The 17,840-nt window shown below is 49.4% G+C and overlaps 1 protein-coding gene across 1 annotated transcript; it reads right to left on the reverse strand.

The window, feature by feature from the left end:
* Positions 1-4,705: 4,705 nt before the first annotated feature.
* On the reverse strand, positions 4,706-5,350 carry DNAJB8 (DnaJ (Hsp40) homolog, subfamily B, member 8). Its single transcript, XM_010001603.1, has one exon. The coding sequence runs from the start codon at positions 5,348-5,350 to the stop codon at positions 4,706-4,708; it is 645 nt and encodes a 214-aa protein (XP_009999905.1).
* Between the last annotated feature and the right edge of the window lie 12,490 nt (positions 5,351-17,840).

Consider the following 17,840-nt stretch of genomic DNA (forward strand, 5'->3'; position numbering starts at 1 on the left):
CTGGTGTGCAGCCCCCAGGGGCTGCCTGGCATCCCACACACCTCGCATCCTGTGCCTGCCCTGCCCTCTGGTACCTGCACCCCGGCTGGTACAGGGCACAGGAGCTGCAGAGGGATGGAAGCCAGTCCTGCCCCGAGGACTGTCCCTGCAGCTCATCCCCTTAGCACAGCAGAGGTGTCCCCAGCGGTGCCAGCAGGGCGAGCGTGGCAGGGGCAGGGCTGCCATCAGCCCGTGGGGCTACAGGAAGCAGAGGGGCTGCAGCCTCTCTAGCTTGACACCATGTCCTTGTGTGTCGATGCCATGACACCAGCGCTCAAAATAGGATCAGGACAATTTGATTTCCTGCAGATCTCAGGATGGGGTCATAAAAACGGAGACTGTTCTGGAGAAATGGGATAGGGTGGAAATGTTTGTAGTGACATCACAGCAGCTTCCATGCCAATGGCCTCCTACTGCTGCAAACATGTGATTGTGATTTTGCTGCACGCTCCATCAGAAGAGAGCCAGGCTGGCCGGGGTGGAAGAGGGAGGGAGGAGAAGGGGAGGAAATATTCTGTTCTTGTATCTCAATTCAAGTATCTGACAATGGCCTCGCAGCCCAGGGTGCTGAGTGATCAGGATGGGACTGTGGAGCTGAGACTGCTGCCAGATCAGTGGAGCTCAGGGGGCTGTGGCAACCTAAGTGGGGGCTGAATAAAGACCTTTGGTTTTACAGTGGAGGATCCTGGTCTGCATTGGGGCGCTTTATTTGGAGAGTTGGGTGGTCTTGTTGTGTTTGCTCTTTGTCACTGGTCCCATTTACTTTTAATGTCACTTTCTTGGCAAGAAAAACCTACAGGCCTGAAATATGGCTGTAAAAGCCACTGCATAGCTGTTGTCTTTTAGGGGTTCCTATTATAGAGAGGAACAGATCTCACTGTTGGAGTTTCACCCATGAAACAGGGAGCGGTGGAGAGGGATATAAGTAGCTGAGGGTAGAGGAGACAAGAAGGGAGAAAAGAGAGGAAAGAAACAAGGGTCAACCAGAAAACAAAACTCATGGTGTCTGAGGCCACTGAAGGAGGAAATCTCATGTCGGTCGCCCCACAAAAGGCAGTGGTGGCTGCAAAGACCATCTTGGTAGCAAGGTCCTTCCCAAGAAAGAGCTGGTGGGGATGAGCTCTAGCTGTGTTCAGAACATGTAACCCTGGGGGGCTGTGGAGGGGAGCAGTATCTGTAGGAGGGACAGGAGAGTGAAGGGATCCAGCTAATGCACCCATCTATCAGATTAGGCTGTCAAAAAAACAAACCACTTCCATCAGTGTCCAAGGAGAAGAGACTCACTCCCTGCTTAATGGGATGGCAGTCCCGTTGTTGCCACTCCAGGGAGAGGGGCCACTGCCACCCCAGTGTGCAGCAGGCTGCGAGTTTAAAATCCTATTAGGCAGAGACTAACAATTGCAAAAAGAAAGCAGGTATCCCCTAGTGGGGATTTAAAGATGTTTAGACGTAATTGGATTTTCCAAGCAGATGTCATTATTGTTAAACAGTTGCCCACTTGATATGTTCAAGTTGTTGGCTGTAATTGCTAAAATTAGCAGGTCTGCATAGAGCAAAGGTCAGTCGGTTAATATTGTGATTTAGTATTTTATGAAGTAATTCCAAATGCTTTTATGTATGTTTTTGTTTTTGCAGCCTAAGCCCACATTAAAGTAGTTGTGGGGCCTGCTAATAAAATAATGACTCAGCCTCTTGGCGCGGGGCTGCCAGGCTGGGCTGCTCCAGCCTTCTCCTGGTGCTGAGGGCCATCTGGGGCCACGTGCTTGGGTTTGGTGCTACAGCCAAATGGGAGGCTCTGAGCTGCCCCCCCAGTGTGATGGGTTCAAGCAGAGCTGGTGCTGGAAAGGAGCCCATCGTGTCCAGTGGTGGCTGGAAGGATGAGAGGCTGGTTTCCATTGGCAGCTGAGGAAAAGGCTCTGCCACTGGTACCTGTGGCCCTCATAGGTAGGTTGATTGCACAGGCAAGCACCTTCAGCCATGGACACACCCAAGAGACACAACACTGACCAGGCAAGGTCCCAAAATACAGCTTTTTAGAGGGAAGGTGCATTTCTGGGAGAGGAACAGAGTAGGAACTGAGAGAAGCAAAGGCTTCTGGGTTGTGCTGTGGCTGGACATCTGGTGATGCCTCCTCTGGCACCACAGCTGCTAAATGGCATGAGAAAAAGCTTTAAAAAACTCCTTGAAGGTGCTAGTGTTTTGCTGCCAGGTTCAGTGTTATTCTGATCTCGTGTTCTGGGACAGGCAAGCGTTTTCTTCCGAGGCAAGGTGTGCTGCTCATTTACCTCTCCCTGTAGCAGAGTCACAACCTGTTTCCATGGTTGGCTGGGGTACATCTGGCAGAATTCTGGCTATTGCAGGAATACAGGACTGTGCTAACACAGTCTGACCTGCTTGTTTGCAACCAGACCTCTATGGTTGTCTTGTTTGTTTGTTTGCTTTTTAACATCTGATCTTTTATTTGTAGCAAGTGCTGTGGGAAGTTATGTGGCCTGCAGTGCACTGGGAGATGTGGAAGAGGATCTGCAGGTCCTCCTGTCCTGGACTCAACACTGGGTGAGCTGAGGCCCTTCCCAATCCATGTTCCTAACAGCAGGTTTTGTTACATGCAGCTGTCAGAGCTGCTCCAGGAGCTCTATCCTGCTGCAGGTGGCATTGGAAATACTCTGACCCAGCAATGAGAAAAGGAAGAACTTGCTCTTAGATGCTGCTTTAGATACTGACACAAGAGAGGGAATTGATAAGCCAAGGCAGGGCAGGTCTAAAATTTGTATAGATCTGCCTATCTTGATCTCAGACTGAGAAATATTGATATTCATACATAAAAATATTGCATTAGATACGAGACTGAAGCAAAGTTTTAGCCCTAGCAAGCTGTAAAGGTTGAGGAGATGGGAATTCAACTCTGGCCCAGATTTCAAAACATGTTATTTTGGTCAAAGACCAATTCAGTTTCTGATCCAAAATGGGCAGTTTGGTTTTTTTGTTGGTTTTGTTTATGGTAGAATAGTGGTAGAAATGTTTATTTGTGGTTCCTCTGACCAAAAACATCTTCCTGTACCAAGCCCCTTACATCTTTGCCACCCTGAGGGTCCCGATGCCTGCAGCGCTGCTGCTGGTGGCTCCCAAACTGCCGAGAAGCCCCAGACATGGTTTGTCCCTGCAATGATGTTTTCCCCTTTCCTGTCGCCACCTCCCTGAACCCAGTGTGCACTTCTACTTGCCTCCCAGTGCTGTGTCTTCTTCTTACTGGGAGGACTCGCAGGGACTTACCAGCCCTTAACATAACACACACACTTTTGGTATGTTTTTCCCAGCTGGGCATGGCATCCCTTGTGAAGGAAGGTGATGTAAGCTACTTTTTTCTAAAGTAAAAGGTTTTCATTAAGGGGTGGCAGGATTCTGAGAATTGAACTACGCTTAGTGTTTGGAGTCCTTTACTAGTATCACGGCCTCACAGTCTCCTTCAAAGCACAGGAGTCTGTTATTCCCATTTTACAGCAGAGGAAACAGATGCAAAGACCTGCCCAAACACAGGCAGCAATTGCAATCTGGATTGGAGTGAAAATGTCCCTGAAAGCTAGTTCCAGTCTCCAGGGAGACATCAGTGGGCAGGGCAAGCTGGGAAACTCAAGGGGATGTAGCGTGGGACCAGAAATAAGAGGCATATAAGGTTTTGAACGCCTAAGGTGATCTGGCCAAGCAAGAAACAAGGCTCAGCAGTTCATGTCAGCACAGGGGAGGGCGGAAACGTGGGGAGAGTGTTCCTCAGCTCAGTGGAGGAGGAAAGCAGCATGCTGGCAGGCAGTGCAAGAAATGCATTGTGAACTGGCTCTTGCAGCTGTGAGCAAGACAATAAGAATGGTAAAGCACCATCTAAGACCCTACATCCAGCTTTGTACAAAGAGGGAGCTAAACTCAGCCCCCTGGAATCTGTTTGCTCATGGTTTGAATTTAGCTTTTTTTGGTTTTTTTAATGGCTCCAAGCAGAAGGGATTGTAGGTTGTTCCAGTCCACAAGCCAAATTCACTTTCTCCCTGCTGTCAGCCCCCAAGCTACACAGTGCTTCCCTCAGGGTCTCTGGTCATAATGTGCAGGGCATTCTCAAGATAACCCCCATTTTCTTCTACAGTCTGAAGAATGACACTTTTTTCCTCCCTTCTCCCTAGGCCAGTCCCTCTCTTCTAAGCTCTGCATGACCCACTGAACCTCTCTCACCTTCTTTCTTCTCCACAAAAACTTTTTTCAATTAATAAGCATCCTCTCATACACCAAAGCTAGGGTATTGCTCACTCTACCTCAGGGTTGGATATGAAGGAAGAGGACCTATAGCTTGTCATAGAGCTCTCTTACCCATCCATTGACCAGCCTGTCTCCTCTTGCTATATTAATCAACTGGTCTCTTTGGCAAACTGGTAAGGTTGCTTTTACATGTATGCACTATTCCTATTTACTGAACAAGCACTCTCACCTTACACGAGATTAGTGAGTCCCACTCCTTAGTTTAGCATAGCTCCATATCTTGACCTGTAAAATATTTCTTCACAACCATTCAGAAGTTGTGTCATGAACTCAGACTTTATTAATACTGCTTGCAGCAGATCCCATCTGATGAGCAATGAGAACATGTTCCACACCTTGCAGTAAATGCTTGTGCTGGGAGACTTCATAAGTTCAGCTGTTCTCTCCCATTTATCGTCACAGACTTCAGCTGACCATCTTCTTCCACTTCTATTCTCTCCTGCCCATTCTCAATGATTTTCCGGGTGGTGAGCCTCTTGCCATTGATCATTTTAGTAGTGGTTGATACTGATCTGACATGGTGCAGCTTAGCTGTGTCCTCACCAAAGAAGGAGCTGGGCTTCTCACTGGCATTGAATAAATTCCATGGCATAAATGGCTCAAAAAAGTCATCAAAGAGGCTGGAGCATCCTCCTTTTCTTTTTCGACCTTTGTTTGTGATGTTGCCAAAGGGGTCCCAGAAGAAATGTGACAGGGGATCCTTCGCTCCAAAGAATTCCTCAGATCTCTCCTCAAAGTCAGAAAATACGAAAGGGTGATCAAAGGAACTTTTTTGATCCCCTGTAGTTCTTCTTTCTCTGTGAGTTCTGCTGTCGTAGAGCGATCGTTTCTGAGGGTCAGACAGGATGTTGTACGCCTCAGAGATGGCTTTGAATTTCTTTTCAGCTTCTTCCTTGTTACTGGGATTCTTATCAGGATGCCACTTTAGTGCCAGTTTGTGGTAGGATCTCTTAACATCATCCTGTGAGGCACCCTTTTGCAGTCCAAGGATTTTGTAATAATTCACCATCTCAAAGGAAAGGTGGGGCTGTTTGGATGGTGCCTGGTACCTCCAAGGATGTGAAGCCCAGGGATGGTCAGCATGCAGAGACTCCTGGACACCTAATGCTGCTGCAGTCTTCAAGGTGGGTAGACCTGAGTTCCTCCCTTGATCTTTTTAAGCCTCTTGTTCACAGAGCATGAGATTGTGACCTCAGGGGGGGGGCTCAGCCAATCATTGCTCAATTGACCTGCCTTCATTCTAGGGTGGAGTTGCTTGTCACTGGGCTTCTCTTTTTAAATGTAGATCATACATGTTGTAGTTTCCTGATCTAGCTGTGACCTGTGACTTCATCAGTTTCTTTTTTGCCTCTACCTGCCCAAAGGTGGGATTCTCAGGTACTCAGGTGTGGTTTCATGTGCAGTCCAGGGAAATGTGGTGAGCAAGGTCGTGTTGCCCTGTGGCAGCAGCAGGTTTAGGACAGCTGTTTGCAGTTTTCCTGCCCAGAGTTTGGGAAAAGTGTTGGTAAATTGGAGAAGGCTCAGGGAAGAGCTGTAAAATGTAATTAAGGGTTTGGAAAATATGCTCTGAAGTGAGGTGCTCAGGCAAAATGTCTTGGTATTAAGAGGAAGTGCAATGCCAGGTTCATCAGAATCTGTAAGAACCTGAATGGAAACAGAAATTCAGTGGCACAAGGATCTTCAAGCTCCCAGACAGAACAGCTGGAAGGTGGCATTAACCGAGTTTAAACTCAAAATACATGGCACATCCTTCATTATGAAGGTAATGAATCACTTGAACCTCCTTATGTGGCCATTTTTAAACCCAGAGTGGGGCCTCTTCCTAAAATCATTATTAGATGATCATCACATTCTCTTCTGAATTTAAAGCTAAACCTAACCCTTCTAGAAGAGCTTAGCTCTCATGTTGGTGCCAAAATAAATGCTCAGAAGGAAGCTTATTAACAATCTTAGCCTCTTTTCTTTGTGCTCTTTTGGGTATCTGTCCCAGGGTGTCTGCATGTGCAACAGGGTTGTCCCATGAACTCAACACAGACAAGTTCAACTTCAGGAGCTGAACTTTGATGTTCCAGTCTGGGGTTATTCTGTATCTCTTTCTCTTCCCTGGATTTGCCATTCCTGTGGGAAATGCAGTTGTCCTCACAGGAAATCATTGCATGAAGGAGGTCTCCAGGTAAGTGCCAGTAACAAGAACTCCTGTTTGCAATGTCATGAAAACCTCCTACTGGCAGCATGGGTTGCAACTCACTGTCCTCAATTCCATGATCCCACTCTTTGGGAAGGTGTCAAGAACCGGCCAGCCTGGAGAGTATATGTGCAAAGTGCTCTTCCCAAAGTGCTCTTCTTCACTGAGTGGAGAGCTGAGGCTTCATGGCTCACTCACACTGTAGTGCTTCCTTAAAATCTTCACCTAGTTTTTTGAAGATTGTCCATTGGACTTGAGGGCAATTCAAGCTTATCCCCCACAAGCCACTGAAAAGTGCCAACCACTCCTTTCCACTGCCAGCATGGTCCATTTGCAGACGCTTGGCAGAAATTTCAAGAGCAATTGCTGTTCGTGTTATCTAAAAGGAAAAATAGGATGTCAGAAAAACCTGTTGGAGGGTCCCAGGTCTGTTATCTACTGCAGGAAGTGGGGCTGTGCACAGAAAGGAAGGAGGTGACTCTGTCTTGTGCTGTCTCTTTGCAAAGCATCTCCTCCCATACTTGCTTTTGATGACGAGTGCCCATCTCAGACTGGCTGGCGCACTGGATTATCTGTCTTGGATTTAGTGTGTCCTACCCCTCTGAAAAGTAGGGAGTGTTTTTCTCCTGTCATCCCTGAACAGAGGACGCTCACTGCCTGTCTGTCTGCTGCCTGCAGCAGGCATCAGAGATTAGCAACCATTCAAGAGGGGCCACTGCTGTGAGCCAGAAGGGTTTGCAAGGGAAAAAGAAAGGATTGAGGAGAGGCAGGGAGAAAGGGAAATGAGAGACACATGCACACATCAAGTAACTAGACCCAAACTAGCCTGGCCGTCCCATCCCTAGAAACCAAGGCTTTGAAATGAGAAATGTTTTTCGTATCTTAAATCTCAAGTACAAACAATAAAAACCAGCCCAGACTGTGTTCTTTGAAGAGAAAGTACGAGTGACCTGAACAGTGGTTATCAGCAGCGTCATTAAGATAAACCCTTAACATGATTTAAAGCATCCGAAACTGAAGGCAGCACTTTCAGATACTAACAAAATGGTCTGACATTGGGGATGAAAATCAATAGTAATCTGATGTCACTAAAAATACTCAAAAGTGTCCCATGGCTGATGGAGGTGAGATTAGTGTAAATATTTGTATTCTAATCAGTGGCACGCGAGGGCTGGAGGCGGCCTCTCTGTCTATTTAATTAATGGAGTGGCTTTTTAAAAGGATCCTAATCATATGTGATTGTATCTGCTTATCAACATTTTTGCTAATTAGATGATATGGAGGCAGTCACTCTGCTAATTCCCTCATCCAAACAGCATATCCTGCACAGATAAAGTACAGTCTCTTTTTAATAAGAAACAATCATGAGACAGACTAACCTTAATGGTGCTTATTATCCCAGGATCTTTGGGATTTTCTCTTTTACCCACCCCCTCCTTCTTTTTCCTTCATTTGCTTCTTCAGTATGCCAGATGGATGTGGATGTGGTGGTCCCTGTTCCCCCCAGTCCTCCTGTTCCAGACACCACCACATCCACTCTGCTCTCTCCTCCCAGGAAGACATCAGGTCCACCAGGGCAGGGATTGTCAGGCCAGGTCAGGATGGGAAGCAAAACTCAAGGCACCAAGCAGCAAAAGGCACCAAGCATTTGGTCACCCAGATTGCAGGTGATGCCAAACTTGCAGCCTCAATCCCTGACCTTGCTCTTGGCACCCCAGTGTGCCCTGGTCCAGAAAGAAGTGAGCATCTCTGAGTTGTGAAAATTTTTTCTATTATTATTATTAACTAGGATAGTAGGAAAAATTTCTTCACAAACAGGATTGTCAGGCACTGGAAAAGACTGTACAAGGAAGTGGTGGAGTCACCATTCCTGGGGGTATTAAAAAGATGTGTAGATGTGGCACTTGGGGATATGGTTTAGTGGTGGGCTCTGCAGTCTTAGGTTTATGGTTGGACTCAATCTTAAAGGTCTTTTCCAACATTAATAATAATGATTATTTTTATTATTAATAAGATATTATTATGATGTTTTCTTCTGTTTTAAAAGGGTCTGAAGGCAGAGAAGGTCTACGTGAGTGGTTTCTCACCAGCCCTGTTGATCCTGTGGCAAGGCCAGGGTCCTTTCATCTAAACTAACGTAAGTAGGAGACATTTGTTCCAAGTCCTTTAACTATCCAAACAAACACAAGTCGTGCTTCGCTTGGCCGGTCAAACTGTCATCAGATGCCTCCCCCTGGGGCAGCCCTGTCAGAGGGGATGCAGCACTTGCTCCTGGAGCCGTGTTCCTGGGGAGCACAGCTGGAAATGGGTGCATTGGGCTGACCTCCTGCTGGCAGACCCCAGGGGCATCTTCACAAGAAGACTGAAAAATAAATATTATTTTTTTCCTAAAGAATGTCTCCTCACTGCTCCAAATATAAAGGCAACATCTTGATAAGAAGAACCTGTCCTAAGAGGGTGTAGCTGCCACCCCAAGAGCATCTGGGTGGACCAGAGGAGAGAGAGGGTAGGTGCCTGGTGTTTAGTTCTGGGAGGTCAGGACTTTGTTATTTTTGCAGCTATGAATGTTGAGCAGAAAAGGCTTAAATGACATGGATTTCCACCTCTGTGAGGAGGGAGGGTCATTGTGTCCTGTGCACTGATCCTGTATGTTGAGTTCAAAAAGCAGGGCGTTTGGCTGTGGGATGGCAGATATGATGGCTCTGGGGACTGCTGGCTGGGTGGGACCCCCAGAGGCTGGGAGACAGAGCTGAAGGAGAACACGGAGAGCTGGGTCTGTATCCAGCGTTTCTGAGCCTCAGGATGGGGCTGGAGACTAAACCAAGGTTCAGGCAAAATGACAACCAGCTTCTGGTGTGGCAAGGGGCAGGAACCCCACAAAACTACTCTTTTTTGAGGTATGAAGCCAAAAAGGAAACCTAGTCCTGCTTAGTGGAATCAAGGATGGGCCTGAATTTTATTTTTTTGTGTGTGTTAGGTCATGTCCCCCATGCCCAGCCTTGCTCAGTCTTGGAAAGCTCAAATGTTGCCATAACTGTGTCAGTGGAATCTGACCACAGCAGAATTCTGAGCACTTTGGCTTAATTTCCTGGGTCATCTCCATGTGTCACCCGCACTGTCCTCATCCAGACACGGCAATGCTGAGGTCGTACTCAACAACACCTGCTCTGTGGTGTGGTCCCTGATCCTCCTTCCTCCCTCTCTGTGCTACGTGCAGGAATTAATTCAACGTTGACCCCTTTCCCAGAGCGGTTTCTCCTCGCTAGTTCCATGACTGAGGGCTACAACTTGAAAAGAGGAGGGACTTCTGGGCCAAGGATTGCGTTGCAAGCCGTTGAGTCCTGGGGCTTAATGAGGCACTGCTTATCAGCAGAGCATGCTTATCTGGAGCCCGCTGACAGGGTACCTGCTCCAGCCCCATCGTGAGCAAACATGTTTTACCACCCAGTTGCAGGGAGCGGGAGCTGGGTCAGATGGGCCAGCTCGGCTGGTGCGCGGTAACTCGCGAAGCCACAGCAACTTTATCACTTCTCAACATCCATACATAGCCACAGCCTTGAATCTTCTCAGGGGAGGAAAGGATGATGAGTTACTGTCCTGGGATTTTCGCTCTGTCTCCAGTCAGTGGGAAGTGGTATGTGGAGCATTCATTTAATAAACCAGAGGGGAAAAGCTGTAGATCAGCTTCTCATTATTCCAGTGCTGGCTCACGACATCGCTTGGGCTTGTGCCTGGCAGTTCAGTGTGTTATTTGAGGCCACTCAAGCATTCTGCAGAAATGATGCCACCCTTTCTGAAAGCATGGGGTTTGTCCAAGTTGGGAGGGCCTGCCCCTGTTAATAGGTTTATTCAGTGCTAATTTCATCTCAATTTTTTGGTCTCAGTTTGCAAAGGAGGTGCCCGCTCTGGAGACCGGCTCCTGTTTAGAGCCACCGCTCCTGCAGGAAACCTTCTGGAGATGGTTCTTCTAATGTGGACCTCTGAAGCAAAGCAACTCTACGTGGGTAAAAATGCACCAGTGAGACTGGTTTGCAGGGGAAGGGGGAAGTCCTAAGTGGTACAAAATTCAGCTGAGGGTCCTGGCAAGGTGCACACAGACCTGAAGTCCCCTGACAAAAAGAAGCAGCCCCTTTCTTTAGAGGGTAGGAGGGACTGTAGAGGGACATTGTGTTTGTCCCCCAGTGTTTGCTAATGTGTTACACCTAGGTCTAAGAAGGGGGCCTGGGCAGTCAAGGTAGTCCTTGGGGGACTGATCAATTATCAGTTACTAGGAGTGGGGAACTGGAGAAGACACCCCACACTGAAGCCATCAGGAAGAATGTTCTGGTCCTTCCCATGGGCACCTTGTACATGGGACTGCTGGGAACACTGAAATTTCTAGTAAAGGTGGAAATTTCCAGTGAAGGCACTGAAATGCCTCAGTAAAGGTTTAGTCTGAGTTTATTGCTGAGATTGAAAGACTGGAGAATATGAATTGTAAATGTGATGGCTTAAGAGCTCATAAATTCAGTACACAGCCCTGCTCCAGAGAGCTGTGTGTGGTGCAGCCACGCTGCCTTGAGCTCCTCAGTTGCTGTTGCTTAAGCCCAAGCTCTCCAAAGAGCCCTTCTGCCCTGACTCCCAAAGTGGTGCACATGCCTGTGTGTGCACAGATGCTTGGAAACACACAAAGATACTGGCCAAGGGTGCTGTCCTTTCTGTGCACACTGTGGGTTCCTTAAACAAATTGCTTAGGTGTAAGCACCTTTGGCATTATGTGGTTTTTTTTCTTCTTTTCCTAGGAAGATGGAGAGCTGGAAACCAGCCTGCTCCTAGGACTGGCCTCGCCTGTGCCAAGGATGTAATTTTGGTCTGGGAACCCTAACTGAAGCCAAAGAGGGGATGCAGCACCCAGTGCCAACTTGCTGTCCTGCTGGAGGCAGAGCTTAGGACACTGAGTAAGGAGAGCTGCAGATGAATCCTGAGGGGACACACTAGATGCTGTGGGATGCATTTCTCCCAAGCCAAGTGGTTCAAGCTCCCAGCACACAGTAAGTGTGGAGGAGATGAGATGGGATGGGTGGGTGGTTGCCACAGACCTTGTGGCTCTCCTGTCCTTGAGCAAGTATTGGCCACCTCAGGGTAACTCCAGCCTGCACTTCAGAAAGCAGAGCCCCGTGTCCCCCAGTGCCCTGACTGCAATGGCATGTGTGAGTCAGTGCAAACCCTCCTTTGGGTGCCAGGGTTAATTTTCAGGGTCCAGCATGGTGGTCCAATGGCAGTGCTTGCAAAAATGCATGCCAGCCTCTCTCAGCAAAGCCAAGTCTTTGAGCTTCTCTCGTGTTTCTTTGAAGAACACGGGTCAGGTCTCCCACGTGGCAGTGCATGAGCTTTCCCCTCTCCCAGGCCTGCAGAAAGGCAGTTTTAGCAGCATTTCAGGTCAGAAGTGTGGCAGGCACTGGTCCCTGGGGGCAGCACAGGTGCCCAGGGTTGCATTGGGTACAGCTGGTGTTTGTTCATTTTGCAGACTCTCTTTTACTGAATGAACATTTTGCTATCCTGTCTGAAGTCTGTTGGGCAGTGTTTTGGTCTGACGAGACTGACTTCCCTTGCTTCCCTCCACCCAGAACCTTGAAATCTTTGCAAATTCACCCAAAATGTTTGCCATTCCTTCTTTGTGTGCCCACCATAACTGCCCTTTCCCGGGACTCTGTTCTGAACGAGGAGCAGAGATAATATTTAAGAGGCAAGAGCAGATGAAATGGAGATAAAGGGGTAAGGCAGAGAGGGGGGAAAAGGGAAAGGAGGGAGGGAAGGAGGAATGCAGAGGTATGTGGCTGCATGTTGTACTGTGTTTATGCATAAAAAGGCATGCTTATCGATATCCAGATGTAAGCATGTGTGTGGGGTAATATCTCCTGAAACAATAGGCACTGCTCGACTCGGGGAGCACTGCTGGAGCCTCCCCGTGTTATCAAGTTGCAGCAGGCGTTCCCATCTAATCGGGGATCTGAGCCCCGTGAGCCGCACCCGGGGCTCTCAAAGCCTCTGCTCCAGCCCTCAGCCCGCTGTGCCTCTCCGAGGAGGGAGGGCAGGAGGGGACAAAAGGGGCCAAGCGTCTCCGGAGGTGATACCTGGCGGGTCTGGCCCCCAGGGTTCACACCTCGGTGGGGATGCGGGAGCTGGTGTGGCCACCGTGCTCGGTGGGGATGGCAGTGGGGTGACCCTGGGACCCAGCGAGTCCTTGCCAGGAGACGCTCCAGCCAGCAAAGCATCTGCTTTGTTCGGTGCGGGGCAGATAACTTCAGAGGGGCCAAACCGGTCATTTCACCCTTTCCCCTGCGCTGCAGCAGGCACAGGGGGCAGCCCCAGGGGCAGCCCTGACAGCCGGGGACCCTTTTATTTCCTGCTGTGTTTTTAAGGAAGACTCCAAGAGCAAAAGAAAAGAGAAAGCTTATAAAACCCTCTTTCCCCTCTCTGCTCCCTAGCACCAACACGCAATGACCACTAATCTTGCGTGGCTCATAACTGCAAATAGCTCTGAAACTAATTAATTTGCCAGTGCGGCGGCCGCTTGCCTTTTGCACCAGAATCAATGAAGGGAAGGCACATTTCCCCTTCTCCTCCCGCCCCTCCCCGCGCCGCTTTGCAGAGGGGACGAGGGGCAGTGAGGACCAGGCGCTGCTTTCCCAGGGCTCCCGGGGGGGGTCAGGGCTGGGAGCTCAGCGAGAGGGGATTAACAGGGTGGGGGGAGAGACGCCGCTGCTTCCCCGCAGCAGCAGCAGCGGGGATGCTCCCCGGGGACGGGTGGCGGTGGGAAAGCCTGATTGCCGCACGCAGCCACGCTGCCCAGCTCCTCCCGGCCCGGCTCCCTGAAGACCCCCGTGAATTGTCACTCCTTGCCGGCACAGGGGGGAGGAATCGGCCGTCAAGGCTCTCAGAGCCTTTTTATTTGCATGGCTAATGAGATGGGGCTGCAGGGGAGAGGCAGGGGGGGAATTTGGCGCTGTTTGCTTGCCAAGCGAGGGCAGAGGTGTGCGTTGGAAAGGAGCTGGCGAGGAATTTAGAGAGGTGGATTTTGCATGTTGCAGGAGGCTGTGGTAGGAATCGGAGTGGGGTCTTTTGCTTCTGGCCTGGGAGGTTTAAAACCACAGGCAGGGAGGGAGGCTGCGGCTCCCCTCTGTCCTGGGCTGGGTGCAGGATCTGAGCTGGGGGGTATATCAGCATCCTTCTGCTTCCCAAGAATTCCACCGAAAACAGGACCCCTGGACAAATACCCGCCCTTTGTATTTGTTCTTCTGGTCCCACTTCCAGCTGGAAGCAAGAACTGGGTCTGGGGGAAGTGAATCGAGTGATGTCCAGGCTCTGTGAGCATGCAGCTCCCCAAAAACAGTGTTTTGGGGGAATGAGACACAACTGTTCCCAGGACACAGTGTTGAGACACCTGGCTGAGCTGGATAAAACCTCCTGAGCATTATTTCTGTAAATGCCTCCATTTGGTCCATATCACCTCCTCTGATCTCTATTGAAATGCCCTTCTATTAATAAATAACTCCATTCTCCATTACCCCATCTCCACAGCTCACGTTGGAGTGACTGGGAATTTGGGTTTGGTTTTTATAGACATTAGAAATAGATTTTATCTTTATTAAGGGCTCTCTCTCTCCACCTCCCCAACCTTTGCTCCATTGCACTGAGCACGGCAGCGGCTGGAGCAGAGGAAGCAGATCCCAGCATGGGGAGAGGAGGGAGAACCTCTCCCTGGTCTGGACAGGGCAGAAGAGGTTTAGAAGGACCAGGTTTTATCCTGGGCGTTGGTGGCCTGTGTGTGCATCTCCATAGCATGGTGCAAAGCACTTGAGGAAACAAGGCAGAAATTTTGAATGAAGAATATTAAGAAATTGTGTATCTAAAAGGTTTAGCTCTGAAGGGTTTGTTTTTCCTTTGTGGGAGTAGATATTTGGCCTGGAAAATACCTATAAGGAAGCCACCCTGAACTGCAGTCACGGTGTTGAGCCACCGCATTGATTTGGGGGAGATTTGGGGCTTTTTTAAGTTGTGGGTTGCAAACATTCCCTGGAAAATACTTGAGTTTTGAGGTGCATTGGTTGGTCGTGATTGGGCAGGGAAGTCACAGGGCAGCATTTTTATCCCCGGGTTGGACAGCAGCATGGTTTCTGGCAGGGAAATCGGTGCATGTAAATTAGAATTGTGGTTTCCATGAATACTATCATATATGGATTGGAAGCTGATTTTCCAAGTGCAGTCGTGCCAGGAAAACTTGTGCTCTCACATAGCTCCAGGCAGCAAACACAAGTGACAAAAACATGGTGAGAGTGAGTTCATTTACAACTGTGACTGTTCAAAAAGTATTTCTAAAATTTGCCTTCCCTGCTGTTCCTCCTCTGTCCCCGTCCCTTCCCCCCCCCCTCCCAAAAGGATCGGCCGGGGCGCACCTGGGTGCAGGTAAGGAGGCTCCAGCAGGGTGGGGACTGGATTCCTTCCCGGCCCCTCTCGGCAAACAGCTCCTGCCCCGGAGCCCTGCGTTCCTCTGCCCTTATCTCCCTGTGCAAGGCAAAGCTATAAATGTTATTGGCCATGAAGTTATTCATTCCCTTCAAAGTTACACATATGCAAATAAGCTCTCCTGCTAGGAAGGGGAGCCTTCCTACCAACTCTGCTTAACCATTTGATTTTTTAAAAAATCTCTAAAAAAGAAGTGCATTAATATATAACAGTTTTAATAGCACTGGATTTGTTTAGACCTAACTATAGGTGTTCCCACAAGTACGTAACCACAGCATTTCTCACAAGGTAAATGTGCTCTTGCTCCAGGGATGGCTAAAGCCAAGGTGCAGAGCAACGGCCCAGCTAGTCCACACAGTTGGCAGTGGAGAGGGTAAGAAGTGATGTATGGGAGCTTGAGTTTGGACACAGGTCCTGCCTTTGTTGCAGGCACAACTCAGGCCCCTGGCCATCCCTGTCCCAGGGATGCAACACCAGGTCCTGTCCCCACAGAGCTCTACAGCTACACAGCTGCCTCCATCCTGGCTGGATGCAGTGATGGTCCTACCAGAGCAGCTCACAGTGGTGGGCGCTGTCAGCAGAGATCAGACTTCCAAAGCTCAGAAGACCCTTCTGCCTTCTTCTGGGAGTTCATAAAATTCATTGTGGTTCATACTCGTTGTTGTTTTAAACCCATTTCTTTCTGAGGAATGACTCAGCTCAAGAAAGAAAAGCAGGTTTTATTATTTTTTTTTGCTTAACTAAGAGAATCCAATTATACATAAAGGCATGGGAGATCTCTTACATCTCTCTGCCCTCTGAAGTTGGAAGAAGCTGTTCCCCCATCTGTGGCACGTCTCCTGTTTTATTAAGCTTATGTATGGGCTACGTTTGCCTGTATCAGCCATCCCGTTTCCCCCCACACTGTCTGTTGACAGCTCAGACCAAGACCTTTGCAGTGGCTCTAGCCTGGAAACCTCTAGACAATCCAGACAGCACTTTCCAGTCACTCTGTCCCATCCCCTTCCCCTCTCACCTGGTGGGGAAGTTCTTTCTGGAGACTGGCAGGGATGGGCACAAGCAACTCGGGACAGGGCTTTTTCTGGGGAAGTAAATGCAAGACCCTGGCCAGCTTCTGTCCCACATTTCAACTTCCACAGCTTGACATCAAACATGTCGCTTCAGCCTGAGCCCCCACGGGCCTAACGGAGGAGCAGAGAGAGGGCTGAAGGCAGCAGATCCTAATCTTTATTAAATAAGAACAAAGCTTATGCCGGCTAATGAGAAAAACAAACCGATGAAAGATCCGGCGAGCTCCTCAGAAGGACACAAAGAAATTCTCTCTGAACAAGAGCAGGCTAAAAATATTCCCGAATATTTATTTCGCTGGCAGTGGCTTCATAGGCTCCAGATTCGATGCCGCCTCTTTGGGGATTGGCACGGCCACCACTGCGACTTCAGAGGAGGGTGCTCCAAACTCTGCACGACACCCAGAGCCGCGGCACAAACAGCCCTGCAGCCAAGATGAGAGAGCACGAACAGCCTCAGTGCTGGGGGGTGATGGTTGGTCCCTGTACACCTCCATTCCTGAAAGGACAACAGGGTGTTTTACCATCATTTTGAGTCCATCATCCTGTTTGGAGCTGGTATGTAAGAGCCAGGCACTTTTCTCCAGTTTTTGTTCCCTTTCTTGGCAGCGGGTCACTGTGCATGGGGTGCTGAGGTTGCTGCACTAAGGCTTGTGCTGATGCTCTGCACCCTCTGCATCACAACATCAGGCACATCAGGGAAAACTCACAGGAAACTAGGAGCACTGGTAGCCTTATCCAGCTGGAGTCTGCAATGTTTCTTCAAAAGCATCTTCACTACTGCTGAGCCTCACCAGCTCCAGTTCTCCCTGCAGCCAGCAGTAGCCTACACAGCCATCATCAGCAAAGACATGGGCATCATTTGCAGCCAAACCTACATGAGGTTGCCCAGACTGCACATGTAGTGTAACAAACTTGAAGTGCAAACCATGCCTGGGGAAACCAGTCGGACGGGGAGTGTTTTGGGAGGTTGCAATGACCCCAACATGGGCTGTAGATGCCAGCAGGCGAGCCTGCACCAGCAGAGGGGTTTGCAGAGCTTTGGCCAGCCCGGCCGTTTCGCTGCTCCTGCCCTTGCCACCTTATGTGGCTCCCAGGACTTCAGTTCCAGCCCATTATCTCCAGAGATGGTTAGCAGGAGGTGGTGGCAACTGCAGTGCTGGATCAGACCTCCCTGCTGGGGCAGGCAGGCGGCTGCAGGGGCTGCTCAGAAATCACCTCCCAGCTTCACAGCTACTCCCCACTTTCCCATGCAGGCTGAGCCCCAAACTTCAGCCTTGAGTGCCACTGAACTTGGCTGAAAACCTTGCTTCTAAAGGCAAAAGCAACGCAGTGATGAGGCCTGCAGTTCCTGCTCTGCCTTTGCTGACCATGAAACCTCAGCCTCTGCTCCTTTAATGTGCTATGGCTGAGCTCACTGCCAGCAGGTCAAAGGGAACATAATTTACTCAGGCTTTGATGCATTTGATACAGTTTGGGGTGAGAAGGGAGAGGGGGAGGACAGGAGATGGAGGGGATAAGCAGTGGCAAGGAAGGAAGGAGGTTGCCTGTTTGTATGAGAACTGGGTTAGTATAAAGACGACAGAACCATTTTTTAGCCAAGAAGGACTTAGCAATAACCAAGAGTGTTCTGACTGGAGTGGTGGGCTCCAAGTGCTGACATTGGTGTGGTGGGTAGGCAGCAGCCTGAGCATTTGTCTGCAGGCCCCTTTTTATCTTCTGATTAGGAGATTGGCAAGGGA

Source organism: Chaetura pelagica, unplaced genomic scaffold (genome assembly GCF_000747805.2).
Source record: "Chaetura pelagica isolate M959 unplaced genomic scaffold, ChaPel_1.0 scaffold1037, whole genome shotgun sequence".
Taxonomy (NCBI): Eukaryota; Metazoa; Chordata; class Aves; order Apodiformes; family Apodidae; genus Chaetura; species Chaetura pelagica.

Excerpts from the sequence above, each read along its gene's own strand:
- DNAJB8 (XM_010001603.1), bottom strand. The coding sequence starts at position 5,350 with ATGGTGAATTATTACAAAATCCTTGGACTGCAAAAGGGTGCCTCACAG.